Consider the following 14,725-nt stretch of genomic DNA (forward strand, 5'->3'; position numbering starts at 1 on the left):
GTCATTACCATAATAAATATTGATTTATATAAAATTGTAATCGTTTGAAACACAGTTTCGTAAGTCTTGCCCAGTCATTGTCTTTGTTTAACTTAGTAGTTGCTGACAAGTCGAGCGCACTCTCTTCTGGACACTTAGTTATCAACTTTTATCTATGTCCAGGCCTCGTGTTCACAAAATTGTTCAGTCTCAGCTGAGTGTTATAATGAAACTATAGTTTTCATTTATATCTAATCTGCATGTTTAGAATTAAATGTTGAATTTTTGACACGAACAAATATAGGAACACAGTGGGGCACCGCCTTGGCAAAACCACCACTGAGGATTTTAAACTTGTTTATGGTGCACCTAATCTCACTCTTACCCCAGCCATGTTCCAAAGTCCAGATTTGAATGATTATGAAATGTGAAAAACTGAACCCCTTTCGAGCCTCAAAGTAGCTATTTTTCGGTCAAAATAATCTAAGAACAAAATTTAATGTTTTATTGTTGAAGAAAATATGCTGGCTAATTTTATGGTTTACTACATATAACGAAAGAAAGCAATGTACCAAAGATTTTTTGACGTAAAAAATAACTGTTTAAACATTTTCATATCAAATATTCTACGATAAAATGTCCCCCATATTAATGCTTCTTTTGTTAATATGAATACTAGAATGTCTGTTATCCACCTGAACCTTAAATAAGTAATCTTACTGTCATGGAGCTTTTATAAATATTGTTTACTTTACCTATCTAAAGTTTCAAAATATTTTTGTTTGAAAAACCCTGAAAGGGCCCCGATTTCCAAAGAAAAAATTAATCTGATGAACAGAATTATTCATATTACAATAAACTTAATATTAAACAGATACACATTTCACCATTAATGATAAAATTTAAAATGTTCAATAATTTCCCTTAAAATGGAGAAACAACTACCTGTCCCTTTTTGGGGCCTCAAAAATAGATTTATGAGCCAAGTAACCAACCTGGTTGTCAATGAATAGAAGAGACAATAAAAACGTTTTGAGGTATACTAAACAATACATATGGATTTGTTAAGCAGGCCTCTTTTCCTAGATTGCCAACTGTCTATTGTCCGGTTGGCACTGTCGCGGTAATATATATCATGATGTCATGTATGTCACATATGGTCAAGGTTTGTGTTATTGAAATTATACACGATTTAAACCAAACTGCCCACAGCGATTACCTCCTCTATCACTACATTAATTTTAGCCGTCACATATACAACGTTACCTTGAAAAGCCGTTTAAAGACATTGCAAAATTTTATTTTGTTATGACCTTTATTTTTCATTTATCCTTCACATTAGCCTTTAATCTTTGATATACATACAAACCAATTTCTAAAACTAAAACCTCATATTATATTATAAAAAAAGCACAATTATATCTTGATAAAATGGGAGTTACGGCAGATGACACTTTCTTGTAAGGGGAGATCACTGCGTATGGAATAAACATTATACTTTCCATTGAGTGTCTTTGATAGCTAGTTTTGGTGTTCTGGAAAGCAAACTCGTATGTGATTCGCACATATAAAAAACATTAGGTTACTGACAAGTTTTTTTTTCTCGTGTAATTTGTTAATCAAGTCTGAAATCGTGACATGCTTTCCCACCTTATTTAAACTCGTCCTCGAATTTATATGAGTACGTTGAATTAAAAGTGTCGTAAGACTAACCAAGCAATACAGGCACGGTACCATAGCAGGCAAGAAATATCACACGGTGGGAAAGAAGTGCAGCAAGAAGAAAGTCTTGGAATATCGTTCTGAAGCTTCGCCGCTTTCAAAATTCACCCCGATTTTATGCAGACATTCTATACATTTACACAACACACCGATAATTCTTATCCGTCATAGAACATTTTACAGGGATTAAGGAAAGCACAGTGGTAACGGGCCTGGGTTAAGCGCCAAATGCCACGAGGGGAAACACCTGTGCAGCCAGATCAGGACTTGAGACCAAAACTTCGGGAAACTGTTTCGATGCTCTATTGACGGCGCTGCAAGGCGTCGTCGCATTTCCTCAGTTTTATAGCGGAGCTGTAGACTCCGAAACAGATCAGCATTTCAAAAGCTAAAATGTCTTATTTTAAAAAGTCAGAAAACATAATTTACATCAAATTGAGGTAAAATATCGCGACCCTTATTCGGCACATTTAAGCCTAGATATCATATGAAATAAAATGTTTATTTACTGTTTGTTTTCATTTCGTTTTCATGTAAATTATGTTTTCTGCCTTTTTAATACAAGACATTTAAATTCAATTGAAACCTTTTTTAATTTTACGGAAAATGACAAAATGTTTGTATGATTTAAATGACATAAAAAATTGACGACAGAACTAAATATTCGGAAAAGTAAGATTGACTGTTTATTTCTTTAATCATTTCTGACATACATGCAACCATTATCTTTCATTAGACACTCTATATATATGTACGCAAAATACTGAAAATAAGAGATTTTTTACTTTACATGGATACTTATTCTTATTTTCAGTATTTTGCGTATTTGTATACCGAGTGTCTAATGAAAGTAGAATGGATGTAAACATTTTATTTTTTTCATATAATGTCCATGCTTAAATGTTCCGATTAATGCAAATTTTTGTCCGAGATATGTTTACCTTGATTTTATCACGGGTAGCTTTGAGATTCAGCAAAACTCTGGGAATACATCTACAGACAGCCGATTTACTGTCACTCCCTGGCATACCTACAACTTGCATCTTGTATTGCCTTATCTTTGTCCGTATCCTGGTGTGGAATTTGTAATTTTTAATTTAGTGAACAGTTAATGCTGGCACACACAAACTCTTTGTAATTAAAACACGGTCGGCGAGTCACGACATCTACTTGCTAAGTAAGTATGCGTTGAAGTTACGACAATTCCTGTTCATCTGTTATTTAAGAACACACTTTTACATAAGCTAGTTAGATAGTTCTGTTACGCGTAGGTGCTGTTGTAATTTATTACGGTTTAAGTAAATATTCCAAAACGATAAAAAAAAAAACAAAAAAAAACAAAGAAAGTTCATGCCGCGGAGACTCAAATGTACTGCCAGGACAAAAATAACAACGAAAACAACAACAACAACAACAACATCGAGCGGTGATAGCAAAAATAATTCAAGAAGGAATACATGTACGAGTGATAATGATACATGTAATAAAGTTACATTAAAGATCACCCTTCAATAATTTATTAAAATAATATCGAACGACTGTCAATCAAGCTCAATAATTTCTGAATAACGCCTTTCCAGATAAGTGACAAAATTCCTTCCCGTGTCCACGTTCTCCTTAACAGTTTTTCCTTGCACGCTGGAAAAATCATTTAACACTATTCCCACCAATAGTATTGGAAGAAGCTCTGTAACTTGTTCAATGCTTGGTTTGTTATTTCGCAGACATTGTAAATTGCGGTTTTGAACAACCTCATGTCCTGGAGATCTGTTTGTTTCGCAGGAAGCGTCATCGGTGGTACCAATACACTTGTCATTCAACGATCTTTGCTCGAGTACACCTACGCCGGGTGTTGATGGTAGATCATATATACCTGTCTCTGGGTCTTCATCTACTTCTTGGATCTATAAAATGAAGTTAAATATATTGCTAAATTTTTGGTTACAGAAAGAAATGACAGTATTGTATTTAAAAAACAAGAGCTCTTGGAGGACAACAGCGCTTGACTATTCAGTAGCCTTGTCAACAGAATGAAAATACAACTCGAAAGGGGCATAATTTTGTAAAAATATAATACAGAAATAATGAAATCTGTACAATGCATGCCATCTCACAGTGAACAAGAGGTTGAAGCTTCAATCCATTCCCACTAATGGGTACTGAGATACAAGCTTACAACCGAAGCAAATATTGCTAATTAAAGAAAAGGGGAAAAGTTTGTAAATGTACCTGTAGAGTTATGTACAGTTATGTAAGTGCTTAATGACATACAAGCATACAAACAAAAACTTACCCAAAAATGGCTAAGTCGAAAAAGGGGTATAATGTTGTAAAAAATACAAAAACAATATAGTTACAAATGGAACTCGTGCGATGTAAGTCAGATCATCACAGTGAGCAAATGTGTGAATAAGTTTCAACCCGTTCCCGCATTTGTTTTCTGAGATTCCAGCTTACATACAAAAACTTTATTAAATCAGGACGCCGACGCCAACAAACGAGTCCAATAGCTCTACCTATGCTTCGACTAGTCGAACTAAAAATGCAGCTAAATTAGAATTTATATCAAATGTAAGTAGAAAGATAATTTTAAATCTATAAGCGAAAGTATGTGCTGGTGAATATTTATAATTGAGCCGCATTATGAGAAAACCATCATAGTGCATTTGCGACCAGCATGGATCCAGATCAGCTTGCGCACCCGCGCAGGCTGGTCCGGATCCATGCTGTTCACTTTTAAAGCCTATTGCAACTAGAGAAAATGTTAACGAACAGCATGGATCCTGACCAGACTGCGCGGATGCGCAGGTTGGTCTGGATCCATGCTGGTCGCAAACGCTTTATGGTGGTTTTCTCATGGTGCGGCTCATGTAATGTATAGTTGGATCTCGACTTTGTAATGCGTTTTGTCTCCAAACATAGCACATGTATATATATATGGATTTTTCTTACATACAGCAAACAATTGATTATTTTCACGTTATATAGTACAGGTTGGCCGTCGAATTTGATGAATAATAGTTTGCTTGGAACAAATCCATTTGCAGATTGCTTTTTCAGTCTATTAAGTACACGTTTTCTCGCGTATTCTGCGTACAGTTCAAGACAGTGCCATTCGTCCTGGCCAAGTTTTAAGCACGTATTGTTTGAATAAACTATATAGACTTTATCTTTTCTCTTTGTTTCGATTTTTTCTACTTCTAAGTAATCATTCTCTAACATTGACAATATAACCGTTTCTGGTTCACCAGTTTTCTTTATTACTAGTGAAACTGTGTGATCCATAAATAAATTGAACTCGTGTGCTTTTAATACTTGATTTTCAGACGGCAGAAACCTCTTTATTAAGTCTACAATAGCTTCCTTATCAAAGTCCTCAAACTTTACTAAACTTCCACAGCGGCTTTTAGGTTCCTGTGTAGATTGTCTTCGCCTTGTACTGCTGGTCCGTCGTTCCTTTCCACTTTTATTTTTTCTTCTCCGTTTACTTTCCAAAGCATCAGTTATGTAATCCGTTTCATGGTCAGTACTTGGTCGTTTCCTTTCACTTCCGGCTGGACCGATTGAAAGAGATTTATAAGACGCGACATCTTGTAGTTGCAACGATTCATTGTATAATGTCCTGGTTCTTTCCTCGTGATACTGAAGTAAACTGCGACTATTTGTAACTGGAGTGTTACTATTGTGCAAAGCGTAAATATTCATTGACCTATCATTTTCAGCAGAGTATGGCAGAATGTTGCAGACGTTCGTTTGTAGACCTAAATATCCTGTAGGAACTGCTTTTGTCTCTGGTAGAAGTGGCATATTTCTAAAAATTAAAAAAAAAGGAAGACATACAAAATTTCATTAGGTGATTCTTTACAAGTTATATACTTTTGTGTAAAGATTGTATTTAAATATAAACTTATAATTCTAACCTTATGAAATTCAAATGTTAGATTAATCTAAAGTAACAATACTTAACCTTTAGCCTGATTCTTCATTTGTGATACTGCCCAAATTGAATGACAGAACAATCCATTTTAGAAATATAGCAGAGTAAAGGTTAATATATTGCATATAGTCTTAAGATGTCACCTTAAATAAAAAGCTCATAACACTAAGCGAGAAAAATCCTCATTTTGAAAATATTAAAGTACCAATGATAGCAGATTCGGTTTGATTTGTCTATCCACGGGAGGTAATAAAATATGCAACATCATTCAGGCCCTGAGCTCCAACGTATGCAAAACACTATTATTTAAATGACTACGAGTATAAAAAACAACAAGACTACGGCCCTTATATATTATGTGGATACGTCAGTTACCTAAATAATAGAGATCGATATATGAGCCGTGCCATGAGAAAACCAACATAGTGGGTTTGCGACCAGCATGGTTCCAGACTGCGCAGTCTGGTCAGGATCCATGCTGTTCGCTTTCAAAGCCTATTGCAATTAGAGAAACCTTTAGCAAACAGCATGGATCCTGACCAGACTGCGCGGATGCGCAGGCTGGTCTGGATCCATGCTGGTCGCAAACCCACTATGTTGGTTTTCTCATGACACGGCTCTTATACCGTTGACACCCGTTATATCGAATTCCAAGGGATCGAGCGTTTTACTTTGAGATAACCGAAATTCGACTCAAAATGATGTATTTTTCACGTTTATTTAAGGGAGAAGGGATGACGGAACTTGAAAATGTCTTCGGAAATTTTGAATTTCAAGTTTCAATTGTACTTCATCAGCAATACTGTGAGACTAATCTTCTGAAGTCTTAAAAAAGTTTGATAAATGCAATAAGTGCATTTAGAAACACTTCGTAATTGTTGCATACACGACACAAGATACGATGTATAGTTACTGCGATAAAGGTATAACAGTGTTACAAAAATATGCAAAAAAAGATATTCCCTAGGAAGTGTTTAATTACATTAAGTGTAACTGAAATACTGACTGCATCATTTCCTTGAAATCTGCTAGCAGAGAATTATATCCCATATCTTGCAGGACTCTTTCAATAGTTAAGTGAGATGCTTCTCTACCCATCATCTCTTTCCAATCTTTGAAAACCTCGTATATAAGCGATGTTATGCCTCCCCATTTTCCTCGAACGTCAGCCTCTATTTGACATAATCTTCGGTCTATTGACACATCAAGTGGAATCAGGTGTTGTCCATAGTCTATTATTATGGTAAAAGAATGTTATAGATTAATACAATTATATTGATTTAAAGTGAATTCACATCATTTTTTAAGTATAAAGATAATTCAAGATTAAGAGAATTAGTGCATGCCCCAGGCAGCTGTTAACGAAAGTTTATTTGTCATGCATGTATATAAAACATAATAATGTAGAATTTGATTTGTTACGCCATCTACATCTACGAAAATACTCCCAACAATCAATTTCTGATCATAACTGGGCAAAATATAAATGAGCCGTGCCATGAGAAAACCAACATAGTGGGTTTGCGACCAGCATGGATCCAGACCAGCCTGCGCATCCGCGTAGTCTGGTCAGGATCCATGCTGTTCGCTAACGGTTTCTCTCAAAGCTATATGCTTTGAGAGCGAACAGCATGGGTCCTGACCAGACTGTGCGGAAGCATGCTGGTAGCAAACCCACTATGTTGGTTTTCTCTTGGCACGGCTCAAATGCTGTTTCGGATTCTACGTGTGGATATATGCCATAATGTAATATTATTCAACTTTAAAATATTATGTTGACACAGAAAATAATACGTACTATATAAGTTGTTGAAAAATAGTTTCCATTCAGTGGGAGGCAAATTTCTGGTGAGAAATCCAAAGATCTTGTTCCAATCTAGTCTAGAACTATCAAAATCTGAAAGAGATATTTTCTGTTATAAGTATGTAAATGGAAACACTATATATTTCATTTAAAATTAAACGTTTTAGCATTATACTATTCAAGGACATTTCAAAACGACGTAACTGATACATATTTAACCTCTGGGTTTGCAATAAGTTTTCTGGTACGTGTAAGCAAAAGATATAAATGTAAGCTACTCTATGCTTTATTTTGAATTCAGATACATGTAATCTGAATATTTTACCTTCTTTCCGCTTTGCTTCATAAATTTCTACTGCCTGTTCTTCCTGCTCCTGACTCTCCTTGACATTTTTGTCGTTGGTAGTAAGAGGTTGTACGACAGCAAATGGCACATCAGCTTCAAAGAATTGAACTTCCTTGTGTTTTTCAACTGTCTTTTCGTATTTTATGTTTGTTGATGGCTTTATCCAATCAAAATGCACGGTTTTAATTCGATGAATATTAAATTTTGGATTCCACGTGTGTATATATGTTGGCTCTACGGATGGATTTCCTCTCTGGGTTTGTGTAAGATACACATCGGCTGTCACTACAGGCACATTCGATGTTTGCTTCTTTCGTAATATGTCAGCATCCACATGATTTTTTCCATTGGTAGGAACTATTTGAACAGTGTTCTCTCTAACTGAGGCGTGAGAAATGTCTAATTCCAGAAATGTTGCTGTTTGTGTTCCTTTGTCGTTACATGAAGATGCTAAGGACTTTGCTAATTGTGATCTCAACTCTGTTGACAATAGATGTTGTTCTGTCTGCACGTTTGATTTCTGTTTTCTTGCATAATGATCTTCTGTGGGAATTGCAAAACTGTCGTCATTTCCACACGTTATCCAGCTCAAAAAGAGAAAAAAGATAAGATACAATATATACAAGAGCTGTCACAGGAGACAGCGCGCTCGACTATTTTGGTGCTGGATATTGAAACTGGGCACATCTGAGGAAACTGGAGCTGTCACTGGAGTGACTCCAATGGTGGATGAAGATATTGCACAATAGCCTGAGTCAAAAAAAAAGTAATAAGATAGGTAAAGATAAAGTGTATCAAAACACTTTCTAAGTATATTCTAAGCAAAACGAGGGCATAACTCATTAAATATTTGTGCAAAAGTTACGCACCTTGTGTCAAATGATGTGGGTGACGATGTGGAACAACTACTTCAAGTTTGAATTAAATATACATTTCATAATAACTGAGATATGGTGAAAATGCATCAAAATTTAATTTAAATTCTAAGTAAAAAGGGGCTTTATTCATGAAAAATTGCGCCAGAGATATTCCCCTTGTGTAATATGATGTGAGTGATGATGTTGAACAATTATTCTAGGTTTGAAACTGATCCATTCTGTAATAACAGAAATAGAGTGAAAGTGCATACAAACTTTAACCTGAAATTCTAAGTAAAAAGGGAAAATAATTCTTGAAAAAATTATGACAGAGTTATGCACCTTGCTTAATATGATGAGGGTGGTGATGTGGAACAAGTATTTCAATTTCGAATCAAATCCATTCAGTAATAACAGAGATAGAATGAAAGTGCATCAAAACTTTAACCCGAAATTCCAAGTAAAAAGGGGGAATAATTCATGAAAACATTGTGCCAGAGTTATGCACCTTGCTTCATATGATGAGGATGATGATGTTGAACAACTATTTTAAGTTTGAATTAAATCCATTCAGTATTAACAGAGATAGAGCGAAAGAGCATCAAAACTTTAACCTGAAAATCTAAGTGAAAAGGGGGATAAATCATGAAATATTTGTACCAGAGTTATGGTCTTTAGGTCAGATGATGTGGGTGATGATGAGGAATAACCATTTTAAGTTGGAATCAAATCCATCAAGAAATTACAGAGATAAGTAAAATAAAAAAGAGAGAAAGTGTAAAAATACTTTAACCAAGGCGGGGACGAGGAAAGACGCCGACGCAGGATCGAGTAGGATAGCTCTCCTTACACTTATCGATTAGTCGAGCTAAAACGATTTTACTGTTGCGTATGCAAAATGTATATTCATTATTCAATCTGCATTTGGAAATCCGTAAAAAGTGTTGTTTTTCTGGTTTTGGTGTGGCTAGCATAAAAAAGTTGTGAAATTGCACTTCTAAAATATTAAGGATCAAATTTTGTATTGTCCGAGTTTATGCACGATGTCACATTTTCAACGTAACTCGCAAACTCATTATTTTGTGTTTTAAATTTTATTCATTATATTTATTTAATTTCTACGCCATTTAGTTAATGTTTTCAATTTATTAAACCCAGAAAATGAGATGTCACTGCTACAATAAATTATTGCATTAAAACTCTTTTTTATCGGATCCTTGTATATATCAACAGGGAAAAATCTGGTACAAACAAGGCAATCCACGTAATGCTAACATAGAATTTTTGACAGTTGCCATATTTCCTATTTTTGCGCGGATGATCATCTTGTATCTGCGTCTTGTTTCTTCTATAAAAAACCTCTTCATATATTTAAAATGATGCAATCTTATTCATAGTAAAGTTTGTTGTAGTCGTTAACAACTAAATACGCATTGTCATCACCCGTTTGTATGCGCTTGCTTATTTACTTACTCTCTCTGCTTACTCTCTTTCAAAATCAGCATTAGAAAAGAAGAAGGCGTTTCAATTTTCGTCAAAAATCGTGAATGCATTGAACCGCGCTTGTTTCTCTCAAGAACTCATATCAAAAATATGGGAAGTAAGATGCGGTGCGTTTTTGTTTAATACCTCACATAATTCATATATTACTTAGAACCAGGTCATCAAGTTCGTTCTCAAATATGCTGTCATGTTTGTAATAACAAGGAATAAAACTAATTATTTAAAAATATAATATATACTTTTGGAAGTGTTGTTAATTCTTGCGTCTCGGTTATAGATATGTAAAGCATGTCGACAGTTTCCAAAAACAACAGAATGGTAATTAAAAGTTGTACCGGAAACGTTACGTTATCATCTGCGAAAACAATATAGTATTCGTGTCATGAATTTAATGCAAGTAGCGACCTTGCATGCTTATTGTATGTATTAACGTCTGCAGAAGCCTGGGGCCGATTCAATTTCTAGAGTTCCATATTGTTACTGTTTACACGGTACCATACCCGGTAAAAACAATTTTTATATGCCAAAAAAAGATAAAACAGATTGCTTCCTTTTAACAAAACGCTTAACATATTTGTTTTTATATATCCTTTAACTGAAAAACGGTTAAATCAACAATTAAGAAATCAGAGTCATTTCGAGAATTCAAAATAAAGTGGTTCATCTAGAGCCCGGTGAATTTCAGATGTGAATTCAACTGAATGCTTTCATCATAGTCTATTCCTACATGGCACGTATCCTTACGTGTTTTGAAATCTCAACCGCTCTATTATCTACTAATACAATATCCATATGTAAGTGAACGCTGAAAGAGCAGTTAGAGCGACTGGAAAAACAATCGATAAGAAGCCATACTGCACTGCCAAATGTGCTGACCTTTGTGGCTTAAATATATAAATAGATCTAGATGCAAGACAAAATATAGCAGGTAGGTTCAAAAATACAATAAAAGCTACAAGGCGATCCTTTGAAATCAAAGATTCATCCAAATAAGAGATAAACGCAATTGGTATGACTGAGTTTGTTCATGGGAGATAATACAATGTACAATACCCAACACGTATCCTAAAGGATTATAAGGATGGCTATCATATAGACAAGATTTAGCTTACCAAAAGGTTCCTTCTAGCGCATATATTAAATATTCTTTTTAAGGGATCTTTAATAAAATAATTGTGTTTTGCTAGTTTACGTGCATTCTTATCTATTCATTATAAGAATACTTAAAGTTATTTCACACATACATTTATTTAACTTAAAAAAACAACAACAAAAAAAAAAACACCTTTTGATGAGCGATCCTACCGTACAATAATAAATACCATATCTCTGTCAAAATTTCGGGTATCAATGTCGACAGCTGTGCTAGTGGCACAGATCAGAATTTAGTCATATGTTTCCGTTTTAGTTAGCTATACAGTGGAAGAAAATGCCAGTTATTTCATTGCATGAATGGATGCAGCTCCAGAACCATTAAACCAGCAGAAAAGGGGCTTTTATATAAGTCGGCACGTACAAACTGACGGATTTGAAAAAAGTGCGTACAAAAAGTTCACAACTTAAAAATTAGAAAACAATTAATCAAAAGGCATGAAATTACAAAGTTCGAAATATTTATAGCTCAGTAACGTGAAGAAATGCATTATACAGTTCTAGATAAAAACAAGGGAAGTAACTGAAATGTTGTTATCCGTTGATGGTACGTATCGTGCAATAGCATTCACAGACAAGTAAAAAATCTCGAATAACTTTATTAGTACAGTATGTTTTGATGGTTATACTTAAAATGTCAAAATAATAAAGTTGGTATGAAATAAAATCGTAAAAAGAACCTCTGGAAGCAGTAAAGAATGCAGCCGAGAAGAATAATAGTAGACGATATTTTTGGGCGGGAGTCTATTTTTAGATGATGAATATTCATTTAGTTAATCTCGATTCTACAATATGACATGTAAGATTTAGCAGTAAGATAGTTTAAACTAAATTATTGTTTTTTGTAGGTCTGTTTATTACGTATTGTATTTCACTAAATATTGACTTAAAGATGCGTAAAACACATTGGCAAAGAGGCTATTTCTAATGAATACGCATGAGTACAAAATGGCGGCGCCTAATGGAATTCGGATGCCTTTGATGATACCCTTGTATTCATTACCTGCTCAGTCAAGTGTGACATGTTCACCATAAGTGTTCCTTCTCATGAGAAGGAACAATAAATCAATGAATACAATAACCCCAGAGGATCAGACAATATTACAACTGGGGAGATAATTACTGTTACAATAGAACGTAAAATTCCCGTCATAAATGATTGTTGATCTGCGTTGAAAATTTAATTTGGTAAGCAGAACACTTCAAACCCACTACTAGTGTTAATAAATTTGAAAATAACTCAATTACTCTCTTAATTAAACAAAGAAAGATTTTGGGCGTTGTAAATTCTATAATTAACAACAGCTAAAGGAACATTATGACGTCAATTATGCCGTCAAACAGTCGCACAATGTTCATAACTACTTGTATTACTATACTTCAGTTAATACTTGAATTACTTTACTTCAGAATACGTTTTATCTTTAATTTATTACGGATGTTAGAATGAAAATAAACAATGCATTATAAACTTAATTTTCGTTATGTTATTGCGCCAAGTGTAGGCTGCATTTCATTTTGCTGACATTTATTTGATTATTTCACTAGAATTACTACACTATAAAGATGTGAAAGTTGTCTTGTGTGTGTATTACTTGATTGTGAGGAGATTGATATAAATAGTTTTGTTAAACATTTGCATTTTGATTGTATTCATTTGTGTCTTTTTTTCAGAATTACGTTGAATTTCACGATCGATTTCTCTTCACACACAATGATTGACATGTTATCGTGTGTACACAGGAGATTACCGCCCTATGAAACTGTTAGATTGAATGAATAGGAAAGATCGTCCTGACGTCACGCATTCTTGCATAAAAACTACTTTTTAACTGGATCCGCCTATGTATTAACGGGAGAATAATCGTGTGCAAACAAGGAAATTCACGTGCTGTTAATGCATGATTTTTATTTTTGAAATGCTTTGTCAGGAATGTACATGTATTTCTGCGCAGGTTGACATCTGGTATCTGCGTCCAAACGCACTACCCCTAAAAATGTACATACTCGCTCCAGCCCTTGTTTACACCCCTTTTAGAAGTCGTAGTCAATTCTTTTTTTTGTTAGTAACCGTGAATGTATCAGAACTGCGTGTTACTTGTGCAATTGTTTGTTTTTATGAAATATTTATGAAACATTTTATTGCTTTTTGTACGAATCAGTGGGAATGTTTTTATCTAATTTCGCGAAGAATTCGGATAAAACATTTGAAAGCTTTTCACTACTTTTGTACTCATTCGTGCTCTAAATGAGTTCGTACTCAAAATAATTCGATTGTAAATTTATTACTTTTGAAATAGTGTTCCTGTTTACCAAATTTTTAAGTGATATGCAAAAATGTAGGTAATTTTATATTTGTAATAATGACAGATAAAGGTAATTGGTTAGAAACCTTCATTACATGCTTTTTGATGTGTTGTTGATTTCTGGGCCCTGGTTATAGATATTTAAAACATGTTTACCGTTTCCAAGAACAACAGAATAGTAATTAACCATCTGGTCTCGATCACAAACAATCCCGCGGGTTTCTGCAGATGTTTATACACAAAAACGTGTATTATCCCTACATTACCACTTGTTTATCTGGTGGTGGGCAAAACAAATGTTTTACATTGTTTGTGTATGGGATGAATAAATGTTTTAAGAAAGTTTAGGGCGTTAGAAAAACATCACTATTTACAAAAAAACATGGGCGTTCGGCGTCTGCCCACCCGATCGATGTCTTATCAGTTCTAAAAATAGAAAATACATCGGATTTGTATATAAACATCATCTCTCCTATTGAAAACATTTTTAAACATTTTTATGTACTAAACATTGTTCGGTATAATAAAATAAAATAAAATAAATATCATATTGTAGCGTGTGTGAAGTTGATATTGGCAACACTCGAAACAGAATGTCACCACTCGGCTTTCGCCTCGGGTGACATTCTGCCCTCGGGTTGACAATACCAGTGCCATATGATATTTATTTTATTATATTTATTATTATTATACTTATCTTATAATATTTATTATCTAGTCGTGGCAAAGATAGATTTTAAACAATTTGAATACATGGATTGTAATTCGAGTATCAATGGATTTTTGCACGAGTGGCAGTGATATATAAAACACCACCAGCAAAACAAAACTGTTTAAAGACTAGTGTGTTTCTAGAGGAAGAATGACCTGCTTTCCTGGGCAGATATGCTACAGTTTACAAAAACATCATCGTTGTGGAAGACATGAATTCCATCTCGATCTTCCATCAGACCGAAATGGTGTCAGATTTACTGAGTGTAATTCAGTCATGCGGTATGCATCAACATGTGAATGAACCTACCCATGCCCGCGGTCATACATTAGATATTATTACAACCAGGGACGACAGCAGAATAATATCTGTTGTCGGGGTCATCGATCCAGGTCTTAGTGACAATA

General features: G+C 34.4%; 1 protein-coding gene across 1 annotated transcript; it reads right to left on the reverse strand.

Annotated features, from left to right (window-relative positions):
* Nucleotides 1-4,422: 4,422 nt before the first annotated feature.
* LOC123534211 (uncharacterized) lies at nucleotides 4,423-9,446 on the reverse strand. The gene is made up of 4 exons (XM_045316343.2): nucleotides 7,768-9,446; nucleotides 7,437-7,535; nucleotides 6,645-6,870; nucleotides 4,423-5,512 (listed from the first exon to the last, which is right to left on the reverse strand). Exons 3-4 carry the CDS (start codon nucleotides 6,737-6,739, stop codon nucleotides 4,438-4,440), a joined length of 1,170 nt encoding a protein of 389 aa, XP_045172278.2. The 5' UTR covers nucleotides 6,740-6,870; nucleotides 7,437-7,535; nucleotides 7,768-9,446; the 3' UTR covers nucleotides 4,423-4,437.
* Between the last annotated feature and the right edge of the window lie 5,279 nt (nucleotides 9,447-14,725).

Source organism: Mercenaria mercenaria, chromosome 12 (assembly GCF_021730395.1).
Source record: "Mercenaria mercenaria strain notata chromosome 12, MADL_Memer_1, whole genome shotgun sequence".
NCBI classification, from domain to species: Eukaryota; Metazoa; Mollusca; class Bivalvia; order Venerida; family Veneridae; genus Mercenaria; species Mercenaria mercenaria.